Source organism: Telopea speciosissima, chromosome 1, assembly GCF_018873765.1.
Source record: "Telopea speciosissima isolate NSW1024214 ecotype Mountain lineage chromosome 1, Tspe_v1, whole genome shotgun sequence".
Taxonomy (NCBI): Eukaryota; Viridiplantae; Streptophyta; class Magnoliopsida; order Proteales; family Proteaceae; genus Telopea; species Telopea speciosissima.
This window is the reverse complement of record NC_057916.1, coordinates 29,770,805-29,791,529: the sequence shown is the minus strand read 5'-3', so window position 1 is coordinate 29,791,529 and position 20,725 is coordinate 29,770,805. Positions and strand designations below refer to the sequence as shown.

The 20,725-nt window shown below is 39.1% G+C and overlaps 1 protein-coding gene across 2 annotated transcripts in view; it reads right to left on the bottom strand.

The window, feature by feature from the left end:
- Positions 1–20,725, bottom strand: part of LOC122663629 (structural maintenance of chromosomes protein 1) — an 80,657-nt gene extending 59,932 nt beyond the window's left edge. For both annotated transcript variants that reach the window (XM_043859233.1, XM_043859240.1), the window contains exons 1-6: positions 20,032–20,725; positions 17,990–18,226; positions 7,697–7,930; positions 4,582–4,820; positions 486–752; positions 54–324 (exon numbers count right to left, since the gene is read on the bottom strand). In XM_043859233.1, coding sequence (XP_043715168.1) covers positions 54–324; positions 486–752; positions 4,582–4,820; positions 7,697–7,930; positions 17,990–18,226; positions 20,032–20,469 — 1,686 coding nt within the window. In that variant the 5' untranslated portion in view covers positions 20,470–20,725. The remainder of the gene's footprint in view (positions 1–53; positions 325–485; positions 753–4,581; positions 4,821–7,696; positions 7,931–17,989; positions 18,227–20,031) is intronic.

Genomic DNA, 20,725 nt, shown 5'->3' with positions numbered 1-20,725 from the left:
TAACAAGACAAATGTCAGAAAAAATCATCTTAGAAAACGAATATAAGTTATACCTTTATGCATTCTTTTCCGGTATGCTCATCCTCAACTACTACTGCATCCATAAATTTACCCATTGCAACAGTAACAGCAAGATTGTACTTCTTTTGTGTTGGCCTACAAAGATCAGTCATACGACCATGGACTCCTGGAAAGAGACGCTTAAGGGTCTCAACAGCTTGAGAAAACCTTGCATCTCGTTCATTTTCATGCCTATCAGCCTTCAATTCACGTAGCTGATCGTCTATTTCACGAATCTTCAACTTCAACGATTCTTGTTTATTCCTGTATAAGAAGAAAAAATGACACTTTAATCCATAGTGTAGAACATCTCCAGATACAGGACACCTACGTAAATGAAACCCAAAGCATGTGCAGGAAGCATATGGATAAATCTTCACAAGCATACCCTAACTTGAATGGAAGCATACAATGAGTTGACTGACCTAGATTCCCGATGATTATCTTGCATTGCTCGCAGTTCTTTCCTTACATGCACGAGTTCCTCCTCATGTTTTCCTAATGCATCAACAATCTTTCTAAGCCTTATATGCATTTGTTCCTCCTGTGAACCGAGCTCCTGCTCCCGGTTTCTCAACTGTTGAAGATTTTCCTCCAAATTCTTTTGAGCTTCAATATCAGCATGCTGCTGCCTATCCTGGACCTCCTTCTCATCTCTCAGCTTTGCAGTTTTCATCCCAGCATCCTCCTTACTGCAACATCAAAATTTCAAAGACGGTTGTTTGAGCATTATATGATTCAGTGAAGTACATAAATAATAACAATGATAAAGTGCAAGCACAAGCACCATTCACAAACATGAACTTACATAAAATGCTTTTTTTCATAACGGGTAATGCAAGAGATAGATTGTTATGTACATCCATATAACAATTTACAGTAAGTCTGTGAGGCAAGCATGTAGAGATTTATTTGTCTGTTCGAGATGCTAAGAACAAATTGTGCCATTTCCTAAATTTTTTTCTCCCATCTCCTATATAAACCTACCAAACCAAATAGAAAAGAAAAAACAAGAGATTAAAAACTACTTGTGAATGAAAGACCATTTTTTATAATAACTTCTTTTCCAGTTAGAAAGAACAAAAAAACATATATTAATGAAGAAGACACAGGAATACATAAAGAGAAACAGAAAGGGAATATAAACGAACACCAGCCCCCCTTCTATCACACAACCCAAAACACCCACAATTACACACCACCACTCCCCCCCCCCCCCCAACCAAAAAATATAAATAAAATAAAAACTACCACCCATTGGAAGGAAAAGCTTCACAGTCCCAGGAGAGCTTAATCTCCAGGCTAGATAAAGGGAAGCACTGTATGCCTGTTCATCCCCTCCTGGCCACACTATAAGTCTATAACAACTTTATTAGTGCATAAAATGGATGAAGAGTACATCAAACAAGCAAAAGAAATTATGGCATAAGCTGCTCGTATCTTGTAAATGATCTACCCATCGAATGTATTTACCCAGTCTACTAGCCTGAACATCTGTGCCCAAGGTGTAGCAATTTTCTTTTAGGGAGGGGGAGATAAGTAACAATTTCTTAATAAAATAGGATAATAAAGTACAAGCTAGTAATACAACAACAAGAAGAATAACAAGAGATACAACCCAGATCCCAACACCATATAGACATCAACACCCTACATCAAAACCCTAAGCCGTAACAAAGACAAAACATCCCCGAAAAATAATCTAGGTCACACAACACCCTTGCTTTGCAAGATCATCTGCGACCTCATTACCACTCCTTGGATTCCATTAAAAGAATATGTGCAACTGGGAAGCAACCAATTGAATAGATCTGATCAAATATGAGTATCATGACAATACCAGATGGACTGTGGCTGCCAAGCAAGCAGCCATCCATATTCAATTGTCCTCTGGAGGAGGCTTCCATCTAACCACCTGCCTTGTCACCCTCTTCTTTGTAAGTATCAGAGAATCCCAGATCCCAAATAACTCTCCAGCCAGGAGGTATAGAAAATGTTGCCAAATCAGATCTCTTAACCTCAATCAACTGGGTACAAGAGCAAGTTCAATACATATGAAGTGAATGAATATAAGCACATAGCTATGGACTTAATGTTGTCAAAGTCTCTTCTACTGTTCTTTCCATATAAACAATTCCTTTCCAACCTAACTGAATGAATTCCAAGATGCTAAAGTAAATTCCATTCACCTAGAGGAATCAAAACAAGTCCCAGAAGCAATCTTTTTCTTGTTATCAGAAGATGGGGGGGGGGGGGGGGGAGGGAAGATAAAAAGGCTTTAAGGTGGGTCATGCACACACATATTAATGCTCCATCTGGCTGCAGGAAAAGGGAAATGAAGGAAAGTGAAATTAATTTAAAAAAGAAAGTGAAAACTACTGTAATCATGGTAGTTCAAGTGGATTCTTTATTTTTCCTATTCAAGTTCAAAGGAATTGTTGGTTGAAAAGTGAGCTAAGTTTAATTACTAGGTTTAGAAAATTTTTAGTTACACAATAATTATTGGTTGAGATTAGAAAATTTTATTTTCATTTTGTTTCCATTTCCCTCACTCCACTTCACTTCCAACTAGATGGAGCCTAAAAGTTTTCTAGGTAAGCTATTAAGATTTCATTGCAAGATGACCCATCCTATTTGAACCATATGGATGGATAATGTGGTCAATTTAGACCATCTACTGGAAAGACAGGCATCTTCTGGAGATGCAGGAGCACTTCCTTGGACCAGGCCAAACCTGTTTTATTATCTTTATTAGGATGATATATAATCTTTTTATTTTTGGGAAGTTTAGCCACGTAGGGTATTTGGTTTCCCAATTTGAGTTGTTCTTAGTTTCCTACTTGAGAGTTTCTAATTTTTAGTAGTCTTATATATATATAATGTGTGTAATGCAATGGAGCATAATCGACAGCTGATTAAAAATGGAATGAATTGATTTGAGAAGGCTGTGTGGCTGTGCTTGTGTGCCTTTCCCCTCTTCTTCTTTCTTTCTTTCTTCCTTTCTTCTATTCTCCTTCCCTGCTCGTTCTTTTCAGAATTTCCTTTTGGCAGATCTTTGTTTTCTGTACAAGCTTGCTTCCCCCATCTTCTCTTTATTCCTTATTTGTTCTTCTTCCATTTCTCTAGTTCTTCTACTTGTTCTCTATTTATCCCTTCTTAACTGGGTTTTCCTGTTCCGGCTGTATTCTGAGTCATCCACAATTGGGGATCAATCTGCCGATTCCCATCTCTTTCCTTCCCAATATTTTGGTAGTGGTTTATCACTCTAGGGCAACCTGATTCCAAGTTCCCTACCCTTTTATTTCACTCATATTCTGAGGTTGAAGTCCGAAACCAAATCTGGTTTCTGTTCACCGTCAGATCTGAGTTGCAGAAACTATATTAACTTATTATGATCCTCCAGGTCTGCAATTGGTTCCTATCAACAGGGCTGAGCTTAGGAATGGTGTCCAAAGGGGAGAGATCTCCCACCTGAATCCAGTTCGGTTCTCTTGCCTTACCATAGGAGTTGTGAGGTTGAAGAAATCTCCCCCTTCCCACGATAGCTTTATCTCTTTATTTTATTTACTCCACTTCCATAACTACCCCCTCCCTTCAATCCTTCATCTCTATTTACTTCCTAGTCTTTAATTAACTTTACTTCCAAGTTTGTCCCATTACAATAAATCCTAAGCCCATTGTCTCCATTCTCTTATTGAAGACCCAATAGATTCATCCAACTTCTGATTTATTACAAGTTTGCCACTCCTCTTTGAGAACTTTTGATAAATTATAGATCTCAAACTCCTTCCTTGTAACTTAGGTATTTGGTATTTGGGTGGGCCCATGGCTAATCCAACAGGGTATTTTTGACCCCACGATCGCATCATCTAGATTGGCCACATGCCTAACTCAACTATATGACCCACCACAATTTAGGCCTTCCCCTTGTAATTTAAAACATCATAACTTTGCAATTCAAAATATTCCTTAGAAAGAGAGGGCTTTATTTTGCAACACGATGTAATGCTTTTAGATGAAATTCATATGAACACAGGGTGACATGTCCAATATTTTCCAGAAATTGTCTGAGTGTCAAGTATAAAGAAAGCTGGATGCAATGGACAGGCATAATCAGTGAGAATCCCATGAGACAGGACAGAAAAGCAGAGCACCAAATGTTCATACAAGTTCTAAGCCTCTCATAATAGAAGACTAATTCATATTTTCAACCCTCGTTCAGCATATCGTCCAGAATATAATGTCCTACACCACATATTGAGTTCATGTAGGAACGTTGAAGCCTTGGTTGTTAGTCAAGGAACCAGACCAACCATTGGAAATGACACCAATTGTCAGTAGAAATGATTTATAATTTCAATTTGAGAAAGAATGAACCTTTGTGTTAGAAGGATATAAAATCTAATACAAATAGACAGGTTATACTGGACTTTTTGATTAACTTGAATAGCAAATAAGGAGCAAGGCATCATAAGGCTAATTCCTAATTTCCTATCAAAAATATGATTGTCAGACACTCACATCCGGTTATATTCCTTTAATTGATCATCAGCTAGTTGAAGTTTTCCAACCCCATCTTGGCCTTTTTCATGTAGATCGTTTAGCTTTGCGGACACATCCTGTAAGTCATTCTTCAGCTGTTCAATTAATTCTACATGCTTCTTCTGTTCATCTTTCTTTCTGTCGAGGTCTTTCTTACTACTTTTGATTTTTGAATTAATGCGAGAGATTTCCTCTTTCCACTTCAGAAGCTCAGGTTGCTGTGAACAAGAACAAATCAAAATGAAAATCTAGAGGTCAGGTACCAGATATCAATAAAGCAGAATGCAACAAAAATCAACACAAACTTGTTGAATAATTGAATGTTGAAAGTAGTTTCCTCCAAGAGGCCATTGAATATAATATTTGTGTATAACTAATAAGAATGCTTCATCTCTATTTAAGACAGCATATCATGAACCCATGTCCAAAACACAGAATATAGATACAAGTTATCCATAAAAGCATCAATACAATAACATCATTAGACAGAAAGATATGTTGGAGCTTTATTCGACAATGGTATAAGACAAAATAAGCAAAATCTCAAGCAGAGAATATTGGTTCCTATACATATCTATGTGTATACATACATATATGTTGTAAAAGAAAACAACATCGCCTTCTCCCGACTAAATAGGGTCGGCTACATGGATCTTTGCTCTCCAATCAGCTCTATTCAAAATCATATACGATTCAAGTCCTAAGCTATTCATGTCTTTCGTCACCACTTCTCATATAGTTAATTTAGGCCTGCCCCTGGCTCTTTTAGTTCCTTCAATCTGAATCAAATCACTCCGTACTGGCGCATCCCAAGGCCTCCATTTTACATGGCCATGCCACCTCAAACGACTTTCTCGTAACTTATATTGTATCGGAGCTAATCCCAAATCAGCTCTAATATGGTCATTCCTTACCTTATCCTTCCTAGTTTCGCCACACACCCAACTCAACATCCTCATCTCCGCAACACTTCATCTATTTGAAGCTTCTTAAGTGCCCAACATTCCGCACCATACATCATAGCCAGTTGTATGACAGTCCTATAAAATTTTCTTTTAAGCTTTAAAGGAATATGCCTATCACACAACACTCCGGTCATACCTCTCCATTTCATCCATCCCATTTTAATTCTATGAGCAACATCATCTTCTATATCACCTTCTTTATTTATGATGGAGCCTAGATACCTAAAATAATCACTTTATGGAATCTCCCTCCCACTCAATATTCACCACCTCGTTAACCATCCTAGTGTAACTAAAGTTACGCAAGATATACTCCATCTTTGATCAACTTATTTTAAGACATTTTGATTCCAAGGTTGATCTCCATAACTCCAACTTGGCATTAATCCCTGCTCTTGTCTCATCCACCAAGACAATATTATCAGCAAAAAACATACACCAAAGAACCTCATCTTGTATGTCTCTGGTTAAATCATCCATGATAACCACAAACAAATAAGGGCTTAAAGCTGATCCTTGATGTAACCCAATTGTAAAAGAAAACAAAACCTCCAAAAGGATGAGGTTAACACTACTTCTGACAAAGATCCTATATCAGTTGGCCTTGCAGTTTCCTATTTCAGAATCGAATTTTTCCACCAATCTGCAACCAAGTCTACAAAGGTGGGATATTGCAACCACATATTTTAAACACAGAACAAAGAAAGTCTAAGAACATGCATCCATCTGATAAAACAATGGGCTGTGCTGCCTAGGACACTTCCGTCCTTGACATTGAAGACTTCTTCCACTCTGCCTGTGATGAGGAACTGTAAGTAAACTCAGTACATAACTACATCAGGCTTCTGCTTCAAGATGCATCTACAATTAGTTTCAGTTATGCGAGTGAAAATTTGCATTTCTATCCCTCAGAAGGCTCTGACCTTGAGGTGCAGTACCAAGCACCTAATGAGTCTGTCATCGAATTTGAAATTTGAAGCCAAAAATCTTAATTGTTCACCACACAGGCATTTGAATAATGAGCTCTGAATGACACATCATGATGGCAATAACGATTCAATTCCCATCTGACATCTTTTGTTGGCAGTACGACTGTCCTACTGCTTCACCCTTCACCAGATTGCAATCCACAATCAATTATTCTCAATTTCATGATAAAACATCAATTCCGACTTCATCTTTCAACTACAACTTTAACTTAGAACATAGCCCCCTTCCATCAGACTTTAACTAGACAAAGGATCATAAAAGAGACCCCCTACTTGGGCTCTTGCAAATTGAAGGTTCTAATAAATCAACTTCAACTCAATCCTGATCAAGCTACAGAAATTTTTTTCCAAAAGCCTGGAAGACTTCCCTTGTTCACAAGTGCAACAGTAAACCCGTAGGCAAATCCAGTGATCTTCAACAAAACAATCCAAGGTTTTCCCGTTTAACATGGTCACCATCACAAAGATTCATCTTTCAGGCTTAAAAAATCATTAAGTATGGAGATGACAGCTATTATGCTAATATGCTTTTATTGACTGCATCAAAAAAACAGCTTTGAGGTTACAAAAATAAGCACAAGTTTAGGTCTTGAAGAATACATGCAGACATACCATATCAAAATCCAAAAAAAATGTTTGAGTTGTGCTACTCTAGAAACTTCATTGCAAAAACAGGGGAGGGAAATTTGCAGACCACACAGCCTCTAAAGTCAACATATACTATCAGAAAAGTAAATAAACCCCACATCGTATGCCCCCCCACTCCCAGCCACCCACAACACTAAATTACTTACCATCTCTGCGGGGTCTGGGGAGGGTCATAATGTACACGGCCTTAACCCCCGCTTCGCAGAGAGGCTATTTCCTGACTCAAACCTGTGATCACTAGGTCGCAACGGAGCAACCTTATGATTGCGCCAAGTGCAATGCATGCATACAAGCACCAATGATAATCCAAAACTTTGGATCTTTCCAAATCTCACTTCAAAGGCTCTGTGTTGCTCCATTTAAGTGGCCATCCACCCTAGTACAAATAGATTAAATATGACAGGAAAAACCAAGTATAGGAAGAATATAAACGTGGTCCTCATGTCAGAAGAAAAATATATATCACATTGAAAAGTAGGTTAGGAAATTCACCTTCTTATCAAGTTTACTCTTTTTATCAGCAACCTTCTTCTCACACAAAGCAATCTCTTTTAAATATCCAGCATTTTCTTTTTTCTTGTCACTCACTTCGAGTTCACATATATCTTGCTCCTTTTTAAGATCTTCAAGGTTTCCTTTTTCTGCTTCAACTTCATCATGTATCTTCTTCGAGTCTTTATCAATATTCGATAATTGCCACAAGAAGTGCTCCTTTTTTAAAGATTTCTGCACACAGAAAGGTTGAACAATATCCAATCAAAACAGTGAAAATCTCGAGAGGTTCACAAGTATCAATTTATTGCACTGCAAAGAATACAGCTACTGAGAAAATAGCACCATTACAAGAACTGAATTTCATATGGTAAATTGAAGCACAAGTGTGACGACATGTAAATTGTATGAATGTATATACTACCAATAAAACAATGACCATACCATTTTCTTCAATAAAGCAATGACCAAACCATTTTCTTGTGAATAACTATCATCAAAATCATTCCAGATGTTCATTGTTACAAATATGAACAAACACGTCATCTAGTTTATTTGAATGAGCCAGTGCCTCATCTCAAGATTATGTGAATAACAACCAAGCAAACAGCACTAGAGTGAGCATTGCTCGTTGGACCTATAAAAATATGGAATTTCAGAAATGAGATATAAATTGCATAACTTATAAAAATCCAAAACAAAACAACAGCATTAGCCTTCCACAGACACGTTGATGCAGCTCTAAGAAGGAAGAAGAAGAAGAAGCCCTGAACTTAGGGTTTAAATAGGGAGCCATAGATTAGGATTATTATTTTCCATACTTAGTTTATTTTTCCTGTTTTTAAATTGAATCGGTTTAGAATTGGTTGCATCCAATTGGTTCAATTGGTCTAATTTAAGTGAAATGTTCCTATTGGTCAATAGGTCCTTATATCCTATTGGCTAGTATGAAATCTTCTTTTAAATTAGTGGTTTTTAGTTAGATTCTTTTATTTTAAGTTAGTAGGGGTATCTTAGTCAATTTACTGTTTTAAATTAGTTAAGTTAGATTAAATCTCTCCCTTCCACGATTTTAGGAGGAGACTTTAATTTGTACTAGGATTTGGCCATTGGCCCTGTATTATAAAAGTAGAAATCGTGGGAGGCTCCCCCACATTGAAATTTTGAAAAAAAATACTGTTTCTGCTGCTGCTGTTCCTACTCCTTGGAGTGTGCATCCTTGTGGATTTCAAGGGGGAAAGGATGGGTCGATTCCTGCGACTCCTTACACCGTGACGGCTGGGAGGATCTCTCTCTCTGAAGGTGGTTTCATCCTTCATCCTTCAAGCTGCTGCTGGTGGATTCCTGTGGTAAGTTTGAATTTTAATTCTATTTTTCTTATTCCTTCTCCTTCCCCATTCGATCCCCCTTTATTTTTCTGTTTTACTTTCATAAACCCTAGCCTGCTGAGTTCTGTCCAGATCTGTTTCTCCATCAGAAATCAATCAAACTTAGGCCATAGCCTCCCTACACCATTATCTACAGTCGACCCTAGCTGCTGCCCATAATCAACAGTCAAAACCCTAAATCCCTCTTCTCCATTAAAACCCAAAAAAACCCTAATTTCTGTCTAGACTTATTCAACCGACAGAATTCCTTCAAATCACAGCCGAACTTCCATTCCCTTGTCCCTCACACTCGACCTCAAGCCCTGGTCATAAATCCCACTGTAAACCCTATTTTTGGTAGTTTCCCTAAGCTCTAAAACCCAAAACCCTAACCCTAAAATCCTGGAATCTGAATTTTGATTTAAATCTGTATCAATTCGGTTGTAAAAGCCTTCCCAAAGCCTGCATGTTAAAATCAGATATCCAGTGTCCTATTCCCCCATACCTAACCCTAGAATTTAGTTTAAAACCCTAATTCTGCCCAGCCAACTCAGCAGTCTTGGTTGGTGATCCTATTACCTTGGTTCCTAGTGGAAATACTCCTACCTAGGACTACATTACACGTTTTAATTCTTAAAAGCACCAGAATATAATTCAAACCTTAGGCCAACATAAAGCACTTCAATTTGTGATGCAGAAAGCAGGACAGTGCAATCGACCCCTTTTTTTTGGTGAATAAATAAATCTATTAACAAACCCCAGGAGGGGGCGGAGGAAAAAAAAGGGGGGGGGATACAAGGGGGGAAAGAAGAAGGGAGGGGGGAAAGGAAACAAGCCTCAAGCTACCTAACAAGAGGTAGGAGGCTGCAAGAGAGAAATATCAAGACCCCAGGATACAACAATATGCCTGTTCCTTGGGGTATCTAAAATGGACCTATGGGGGTTAAAGCTGAGCTTGGAGGACACGTCAAAAGAGATGGTTTTCCAAATCAAATCATAAGATCTAGACTTGGAGATCCATCTCCTAAGATTCCGCTCCATCCAAATGTGATAAATTGCATAACCGAAAACAAGCTTACCAACAATGTCGCAGATGGAGCTACCAGAGCATGTCATGTCAAGCCTGAGCCATTCTCTATGAAAGGCCAGAGGTCTCTTGCACCGGGGCCAAATGGTAGTGGGGGCTTTCTTCCAGATGGAGGAGGACAAAGGGCAGTCAAAAAAAAGGTGGGGTATATCCTCGTCCCTTGGCATAAGTTAGTCTGGTTCAAAGGCGATATCCCTCGCCATAGCTTTACAACTTGGAGAACCCTTAGCCTTTGCCAATGGACCCTTAATGAGATACAAAATCTACTCTTGAGGTTGCAAAGGTAATTTCCAGAAGGCAAAAGAATTTCTAGTCTGGCAATACTAGAGGGTATCTCTAATGCAACACCAAGTCTTTCCACATAGAAGGTTGATGTGGCAAGTTCAACCCATATCTTGAAAATGGTCTAGACTCTAGATTAGCCACATGTAAAATTTTAGACTCAGATTCATCCGTATACCCTCCTGTGTATTGTCGGTTCCCTTGTATCCCTAGCCATCCATTTCTTTTTAGAAAAGTTAAATTTTTCACTGGAATTTTTAAAGCTATTTTGCCACTTGGTCAACTCTTATTTGACATGTGAAATGTGGACCTTGGTCTGTCTACAGAATTTCAGCTCTATCCAACCTGCCACGTGGCAAATATTTACGCCAGTTAGAGATACTACTTAGAACTGCCAGACTAGAAAAACTACTCTTTTTTTGGAATTTCGGCTTTATTTTTGGTTAACTATTTAAATCTAGTCAAAATTTGTGATACTGATATAGGATGAATAGAAAGAATTGATCCTACAATTGGGTGGCTGATGGGGACATCATGTCACACCATTACCAGAGGCCCTTTGTGCACCATTACCAAAGGCACAAGAGACTACTTCCACGGAGCCAGTTGCTATGGTTCGATGATGATTTCAGAGGCTACAGGCTAACGCGAGGCTGTTTAGACATCTAGGGTCATTTAGTCATTTTATTTTAGTACTTATGTTAAATAAGTGAAGGGCATTTTAGTATTTTTATTTGTTTAATTCTGCAGTTTCGTTTCAGTCCTTACAACTTAAGTGAGAGCACTTGTTTAGTTTCTTTTGTTTTAATTAGGTTAAGGGTATTTTAGGGATTTACATTTATGTCTTTATTTAAGTTGTAATCAGCCACATTATGGGAATTATTGATGAATGAAGAAAATTTGCTGCCAAGAGCTGCGTCTCCCCCTCCCCCTTTCTACGATTCTCTCCCTCAAGGTACGTCTCTCTCTCTCTTCTCTCTCCCTCTTTATTTCTCTTCTTCCACTTCTTAGTTCTTCGCTCTCTTCTCCCTTTCCCCCCAGCTGCTGTCGTGAATCCCTTTCCCCCCACTGCTGCTGCCAAAATCCTGTCCCCCCCCCATGTCCCTTGCGGCTGAAGCATTCCAGCCCCCATTATCACCATTCCCCTCCATCTCTCTCGACCGAAACCCCTTGTTCCCCATCCTAACCCTATTTCTAGCCATCCCCACCCCATTCCCCAGGTTTTATCTTGAAAACCTTAACCCTAAACTAAACTCTAGAACCTATCCCTTCTCTTAACCTTAAAACAGAATTTTATAATTGTGTTTGCATGATTTTCCCACCCTTTTCAGCACTAAAACAATACCAAATTTTGAATTAATTGCATTGTCTTGATCTTGGTTTATATTCCTAATGCTTCTAATTAGTGGTTATTTAATCTATGTGGACTGTCATGCATGCTTAATGATTCTTTGAATGCAATGCCCTGAATCTTCTAACCTAGCTTTGAGGAACTAACCATACTTGTTGCTAGAATTGTTTCCTAAAGCCTATGGTATTTATTCATTTGATTTATGATGATAGTTGCTATTAGTAAATTCTGTTAATTATTTCTAATGCTGAATGTGGTTGTGTAAATTCCAGCCCTTGTTTCAAGTCCATATTAAGGTGTTATAACCTGTGGTCATGTCCTATTGCAGGGTACCTTAACTTCTAGGATTTGTCCTACATCAACCTGGTATTAGAGCATGGTCTAGAAGTCTAGCTTTCTTTTATTTCATTCTAGGGACAAAGAGTCCTAGGATCTCCCATGTCTTCCCATACATGACCACTCGTAGTGGTAGGTCATATCAACCTATGGATCCATCCCCCTCAACTTTGAAGAACTAGTTAGAAAAATTCAAGCCGAGCTGCGTGTGAGCAGAGAAGCCCGAGAAGCTCAAGCCAATAACCTCTGTACCCTCGAGCAGAACCTCCACGCCCTTACCGAGAGGCTTACTGTTGTGGAAGCATCAATCCCACACACCGACAGGCAGCCAAACCTCAATGAACATGATGATGCCTACTCTGAGGCTGATGGCAAAATAGAGGTTCCCGTCCTAGGAAATGGTCATGGTAGAGGTAGGGGTAGAGGTCATGCTCCCCGTGGGCATCGTGACCAGAGAAACTATGCCCCACACAAGGATGATGAAGACCTTGAGCCATATGATAGAAGATTCGACGCCAGGAGACTAGTAAAGGTAGATGCATCCTCCTACGATGGCCAGATCGATGCCAAAGTCCTGCTAGACTGGATCAGGCAAATGGACTGGTACTTTGATTTTTATGTTTAAGTTATGTAACCCGATAAGGGTACTTTAGGCATTTCTCTTTGTTATTTTGTTTCTTATTTCTCTCCTTAGCTATCATAGTCGACTATGGAGGGTATACTTGTAATTCTGTTCCTATTAATGAAATCTATATATAGAGGACTGAGGAGAGACAAAACTTACTCAAGCCATTCTACCATTTTTCAGTTCAGCTAACATGGTATCAGAACCAACCCTATTCTGAGCCAAGCTTCCTCAGCCTCCATCTCCACTCTTCTCTTCTCTTCTCCTTCTCCTACCTTCGATCTCCTTTCTCTTCTTCTCTTGGTTTCCCTTCTTCACTCAAGGGCAGCTCTAATGAGGTGATCTTTCGATCTAGATGCTGTCCTCAATCTTACCTCCTTTATATCCTATGCTTTGAAGTTTTTTCTGATTGATAGATGCTGCCTCCTTCCCTGCGGTGTTGAAGAGTTCTTCTTTCTCTGAAAAGTTCATTTTCCACTGAAAGGAACATATGAGCATGCATGGAACAACACGACTAATTGCTCTTTTGAATTTATATGAGTTACTCTCACTGTTTGTGGTTCTATTTTTGGGATCAAAACTTGCCTGTTCATCATGACTAGTGTCATTTCAAAGCTTAACCAATTACCTTCCCAACAAGACGAAAATCTCATAATTGCTAGTTGTATTAGAAAACTTACGTCCAATTTATTGATAGGGTTACGTGGTAGCACTTATAATTTTCAAAAGTTTAATTTGATTAGGAATTTTAGTACAAGTCGATCTTGATGTCAAATAAGAAGCAAAAAAATCCATCTTATTTAGTTTCTCTAATAGGCAAATATAAATTTGCCTCTGAAGCATAAAACCCCAATTCATCTGAGCTGCACAAAGAGGGCTTCGCGATGACGAAGAAAATTTGACTCCCCATAGATGAATAGGATGTGTGTACATCAACTTGGTAAATGATTCTTGAAAAGCAGCAACAATGGAAAAACCTAGAAATCAACAGAGTGAGTTACCACTTACCAGTCCCTTCACTGTGACCTTGCATTAAAGGTTTTTTGTGTCCCTGGTGGCTAATTGTGGATGCCCCAATGCAGAAAATGGGCCTTAGTCAAGCCTACAGATACATTGTAAAGGCAGCAACAGTATTGGAGTATGACTTCTTCCACAATATGCAAGGTTTCTAGAGGGAAATAAGTATAGGAATTTTCAAGGACATTTCCTGCTACACGAAGAATTTAAATACCAATTGACACCCTCCAATTCAATTGGATAGTAACCTAAGAGGCTTATAGTTATTTATCAGTTGGCATTTAGTAGAAAAGGAGCAAGGGGCCATTGCTTGGAGCAATAGTAAAAGGGTCGAGCTGTCAGGGCAAATGTCTGGGTTCGAGTCTTAAGGACGGCCACTTTGCGCAAAAAATGCCAAAGGTTGGGACAACTCCAACTCACCCCTCCCAGGACCCTGCATAGGAGGGACCAGCACTGAGTATTTGATGCAGCCTTGTTGGAAGCTACGGCTCAGGAGACTCAAACATACTCTTCTAGATGTGCAACCATGCAAAACAAACACAAGAAAGAAAGAAAGAAAATTGCGAAAGGGAAAGCTACAGTTCTTCAAGACTGTAGTGAAACTCTCCGTGGTTTCAGGTTTATACACCAATAGTGTCTGCCAAAGCAAATTCTAATTCATTCATTCACTACCCTCAATGAGAAAAGCTCTTACATTTATAAAATTTCAAAATCCTAATTCGAATATCTAAGCCTATTAAATCCTAAGGCTAAAATTAATTGCAATTACATCATAAAATAAGACAACAATTAAACAACAAAGTAAATCCCAATTTAACCTAGACTCATTGAAAATTAATGTATAATAAAATTAACAAAACCCAAAATAAGGAAGGGGGCTCCAAAAGCGTGAGCTGTAGCCTCCATGTGCTTGGCGAGTTGGTGATCTTTAAGATAAGATTCAATTCCTAACTTGTAGGAATGAGGAGGGGGAGGTAAAAACTTGTTTCAAGATTGCCCAAGTTGTAGAGCTCTCCTTTTGGACATTCCAACCTTCACATAGTTTCCTAAAATGTAGGAAGGTAATAAAGCAAAAACTCCATGTAGAGCTGACCCAATCCTCTCAAATTCGCAACTCCTTGGATAGCTCTCCAAAATCCTAAAATATAGGAATGGGAAGATAGGGTACTCAAAACACCGCAAGTCATCTTCTACAACTAGGAAACTGCATCCTCAAAACCAACAACAACAAACTCAGCCTTATCCCAACTTAATGGGGTCGGCTACATGGAACCAAACAAAACAAAGTAGGGAAAAACAAAGTTCTAACCAAAAAAGGGAAAGAAAAGATGGGAAAAGAGGGTTGGGGAAAGAGATGACAAATGAAAAATGAAAGAGGAAAGAGACACAGCCTCACACGTGGGGAGAAACTCAGCTAAATGGGATTTGTGACCTAGACTATGCATGTCCTTCTTCACCCCTTCTCCTATGGTCATTTTAGGTCTGCCCCTAGTTCTTTTAGCACCTTCAATCGGAACCATATCACTCCTCCTTACTTCACTCCTCCTTACTAGGGCGTGCATCCCTAGGCCTCCGTTGAATATGACCATACCACCTTAAATGACTCTCGCAGAGCTTGTCATTGATCGGGGCAACTCCCAAGTTCGCTCTTATATGTTCATCCCGTACTTTATCCTTCCTTGTTTTTCCACACATCCATCTTAACATCCTCATCTCTGCTACACAAAGCTTATCAATATGACACTTCTAAATGCCCAACATTCGGCCCCATACATCATGGCCAGTCGAACAACAGTCCTATAGAACTTTCCTATAAGCTTTAAAGGAATACATCGGTCACACAACACTCCTGACGCACCTCTCCACTTCATCCATCCCACTTTAATTCTCTGTGAAATATCATCCTCTATGTCACCTTCTTTATTTTTTATTGACCCCAGATATCTAAAATAGCCAGTTTGCGGCATCTCTCTTTCCTCAATTCGCACCATATCAGTATCCCTTATAGCGTGATTAAAATTACACATCATATACTCCGTCTTCGTTCTACTAATCTTAAATACTCTTGTTTCCAAGGTTGACCTCCAAAGCTCTAACTTAGAGTTAATCCCTTCTTTTGCCTCATCCACCAAAACGATATCATCGGCGAAGAGCATACACCATGGGACCTCGTCTTGAATGCTCTTGGTTATATCACCCATGATATGCGAAAAAGGTAAGGACTTAAGGCTGAACCTAATGTAATCCAATCATAATTGGGAATTCCTTGCCCTGACCTCCTAGAGATCTCACACTAGTTACCACTCCCTGATACATATCTTTAATGACATCCACATACTTACTTGACACCCCTCTCTTCACTAGAACATGTTGGATTAAATCTCTAGGGACTCGGTCATAGGATTTTTCCAGGTCGATAAAGACCATATGGAGATCCTTCTTGCTATCTCTATATCTTTTCGTGAGCCTCCTCAATAAGTAGATAGCTTCTGTCGTGGATCTACCTAGCATAAAGCCAAATTGGTTAATCGAGATATGAGTCTCTCTTCTCAAACAGGCTTCAATAACCTTCTCCCACAGTTTCATAGTGCGCCATCAGCTTTATGCTTCTATCGTTATTACAATTTTGGATATCACCTTTATTTTTGTAGATCGGGACTACAATCCTTCTTCTCTATTCATTTGGCATCTTTCTTGTGTTCATAATCTTGTTAAATAGATTGGTTAACCAATAAACCCCACAACCTCCTAGGGTTTTCCATACTTCAATTGGAATCTCATCTGGACCTAGTGTTTTGTCTGCTTTCATCTTTCTTAAGGCTTCATTAACTTCTGCCACAATAACCTTTAGTAATATCTATGACGTGTGGTGTCTTGTTGAATAATGTAGTCGTCCAGGTCATTTTTACTCAACCTATCTCCAATACTCATCCCATCTCTTCACAATGTCCTCATCCCTAACCAAAACTCTTTCGTCATCACCCTTTATACACCTCACCTTATCGAAATCTCTACTCTTTCTTTCTCTCATATTAGCTATCTTATGGGAGAATGTTCTTTGTCCGGGAATGTGGCCTACACCAGCACTCCCATGAGTCTATCTCTCTCCTCCCCATATGAAAAGATACCTCTGCTCCCTTGTTTTGAGGAGGAGAGAGATAGACACATGGGAGTGTTGGCGTAGGCCACACTCCCGGACAGAGAACTTTCTCCCCTATCTTATATATAGCTTTTTCCACTTCTTTTATGTTCAGGCTGATATAGATATCCTAATATTTCTTTGCCCTAGCCATCCCCACGATCTTCCTTGCTTCGTTTTTGGCATCATTATACTTCTTTTTATCCTCTGCTTCCTTAGTCCTTTGCCAAGTCTTAAAACACATTTTCTTGGTCTTAATAGATGCTTGGACCTCATCTTTCCACCACCAAGTCTCCCTAAGGGCCTGACAACCACCCTTCGCTTCCCCTAGCACATCTTTGGCAACCCTCTGAATACAAATCATCAACTCGTACCACATCGCATTAGTGTCCCCTTCAAAGTCCCACTTTCCTTGTTTGACCACATTATTAGTAGGTATCCTTAGGTACTCCCCTTTTAATCTCCACCACATTATCTTAGGGTGCATAGGTTCTCTGCTCCTATGCTTCTGGGCACTGAGACACATATCCAGGATCACCAGTCTATGTTGGGTTATCAGGCTCTCCCCACGGATAACCTTACAGTCCTTACACACCATTCTGTTTGCGCTTCTTGTTAGGAAGAAGTCAATTTGACTAGTATGAATCCCACTTTAGTAGGTAACTAAGTATTCCTTCCTCATAACTAAAAATAAAACCACAGGTCTTCCATATAAACCAAGAATTGTTGGGTATAGCAGGCACATACTTGGTGATTTGGCATATCTAAACCAAGCTACTGATGTGGGCCTTGGGTTGGTTTAGGATGTAGGTTTAAGCCTGCATCAGTAGTGACCCTTTCATTTGGTAGAAAAAGGAGCTGATTTTTAGTGGGAGGACTGCGTACACATTATTTTTCTATTCAACCCTGCTTCCCAGTATTATACAGCTTCGTTTACTCTTTACATCAGTAAAATTGCTTAAAGTGATGTGCGGATGATAGGAGAGTAAGCTTCAGAAGCTACCAAAGTCTACCGCAGTTCAGCTACAGCCTGGTATAATTCTGGACATCATAAAAAGTGTCAACAGAAGCAGAACTTAAAATGCATACCAGTTGTTCTTGCAAGCGAAGATGCTTTTCCGCTTCTTCTTTCTGTTCTTTCTTCTGCTTCCTCTCCATGACCACCGTTTTCTTCTTCTGATAAACAAGTGCTGATTGTTCTTCAGCCCTGGCTTTTTGTTCTTCCAAGTCCTCATAGTCTTTCTTAAGATCTTCAGACCCAGAGATCTGCTCAAGAAGCGCAGTAAGTTCCTTCGGATTTTTGGAGGCGATTGACTCCACATCACCCTACAAAAGAAAGTTAATGGTACAAGATTCAAATTTCAAGTAATCCAATCCTAATAACTTGTGGCATAATTAGCTTGATACAAAAACCTAAATATTTATTGGGATAAAAACACAAGAAGATAAAAAAATAATAAATAGACCAAAAAAGGGCGTACACAGTGCACAAGGCTTCTGCCACTGCAGGGTCTGGGGAGGGTCATAATGTACGCAGCCCTACCCCTGCTTTCACAAAGAGGATGTTTCCAGAAAAGAATGTGCAGATCAGAATCATCAAAAAGATGAAGTAATGAAAAAGACAATCACCATTTAGCAATTGTCCAGAGGAGTTTTTTCTCTTGCATCACCATCAGCATATACTTATCAGTTGGTGTAGCTCATGTATGGATCATTTAAAATATAGCATGGGTCTTTTGGTGTAATTTTTATTTACAAAAGACAGAACCCACATGGATTCTAGGACATGAAAATGATGTGGGGCTGATAAGTTGTTTATGTGGTTTAGGTTCTCATTTTGATTATATATAACAAGTTTTATTTAGGCAACAAATGATATTTTTCAAATTTGGGTCATGAATGGTAGTAGGGTTCAGTAGTTACTCGGGTTTCTTCAGGTATTCAATTGCATTTGGTCCACTTTTAGTAATTTTAAATGAACTGGAAAAAGCGACAACTTATTGAGGAGGTCTATTTTTAGTAATTGAATCAATTTATTGGGAGTCTTAATTCCCTTGTAATTTTTTTTTCCTTTTTTTTTTTTGAGAAAAAATAACCTAAAAATTTGTGATAATAGTGAATTCAACTTAATGGTGTATCAATTACTTTAATTTTCTCTTTTACAGATATGCAGTTTCTTTGTGTGGGTTTTCAATGTTCCCAACACAATCCATCTTATTGAAAAATTAAATCTACAATAAATAAGATAAAATAAGTGGAAATTATTTTTTCCATTGAATACTTATTAAACAAAACAAATATATAGAGAACATGCTACTATATTAGTTCCTCACACAAAATAAATAAAAATGACTATTATTAGTTCCAAAAAACATTATTATTTTGAGAACCATGAGACTGAGAGAACTTATTCTACACATACATATGACCTTGCATTATCAGATCACTCAGTTAGCTCGACAATCAAATAATCAATCCATATTATCTCAACCCAGCCCCATCCTGGGTTAACACCTGTATTGGGTTTTAAACCATTGCTTGTACCCAAGCAGTGCCCAATTTTGTCATAGTAGAATCCAATTGGGTTGGAGTTTGGTTCAGGAATTAATACTTGTATTTGATTCATATTAGACTTGAACATAAACTCACACAAGCTGATCCTGTCATCACCACTATAAAAGTATCTAACATAAGGTCAATGGTATTTTTGTCCATATTGCAACATATAACTGCTTTTCTGGTATGGCTCCCTCCCCCCCCCCCCCAAAAAAAAAAACATGGCCTATTATCACAAGTCAGTGTCCAATTCTTCACTCCCAATGGTTTTGCTTTGGTATCTAAACTAACAGTAATGGGACCATGAACGAAAATAATATATTTGAAACTAGTCCTCCCTTTCAATAGAGATATAAATCAAAAGCAACACCCATTAATTGGATCCCCTTATGTTCGCTATGAAGCATTTGACGTGAGGCAGTAACCCCCCCCCCCTTCACCCAAAGGGGGGGTGTTAAATGTACTATCTCGGGCATAAATAATGTATTGGAACTAACTTATTACGTGAAAATGCCGGAAAATTCTAGGGAAAATAGAAAGAAAAAAAAAAGTGCAATATGAAAGAATGAGACTACCTGAAAGACGAGGAAGTTTCGGGCCTTGACAAGAATGCCTAGCGACTTCAGTTTACTGTTATATTCATCCCAGGTCACAACCTTCCCGTCGAGCCTATACTCACTGGTCCCAGCAGTCGTGATCGTCCGCGTGAACTGAAGATCTGAACCATTTCCGAGTTGATAAACAAGCCGGACAAACGCCTTTCTTCCTTTCTGCTCTTTCTCCTTGTCATCAAATGCGTATATAAGATCCTTCAGCTGCGCACCTCGCAACTGCACCGACCTCACACCAAGTACGAAGCTTATGGCGTCCATGAGATTCGATTTTCCAGCGCCATTGGGGCCAATAATTGCAGTGAAATCATAGAATGGACCGATGACTTGGTGGCCTTTGTAAGACTTGAAGTTCTCGAGCTCCAGACGGACTATTTTCCCCGGAGAAATTAGGGACGGCATCCTCACGAAACCCTACCTCGAGCTCTGGTAGATATTTCTGAACTAGTATTTTGAGATGATTTCAGCAGCGAGTGTCTCTAAGGAGTACTGGTATCATAACTAGGGTTTCGGGAAAATTATCACTTTAAGCTACCTCTGCGTGGACTTCTAGCATCAAGCGTTTTTTCGAGGGTATCATCGGGAGGGGAGGCGGTTAGGGCGACTAGCTTCGGAGACGAATAGATGGAAATTGGAAAACTGAGGGTAGCAAATTTGG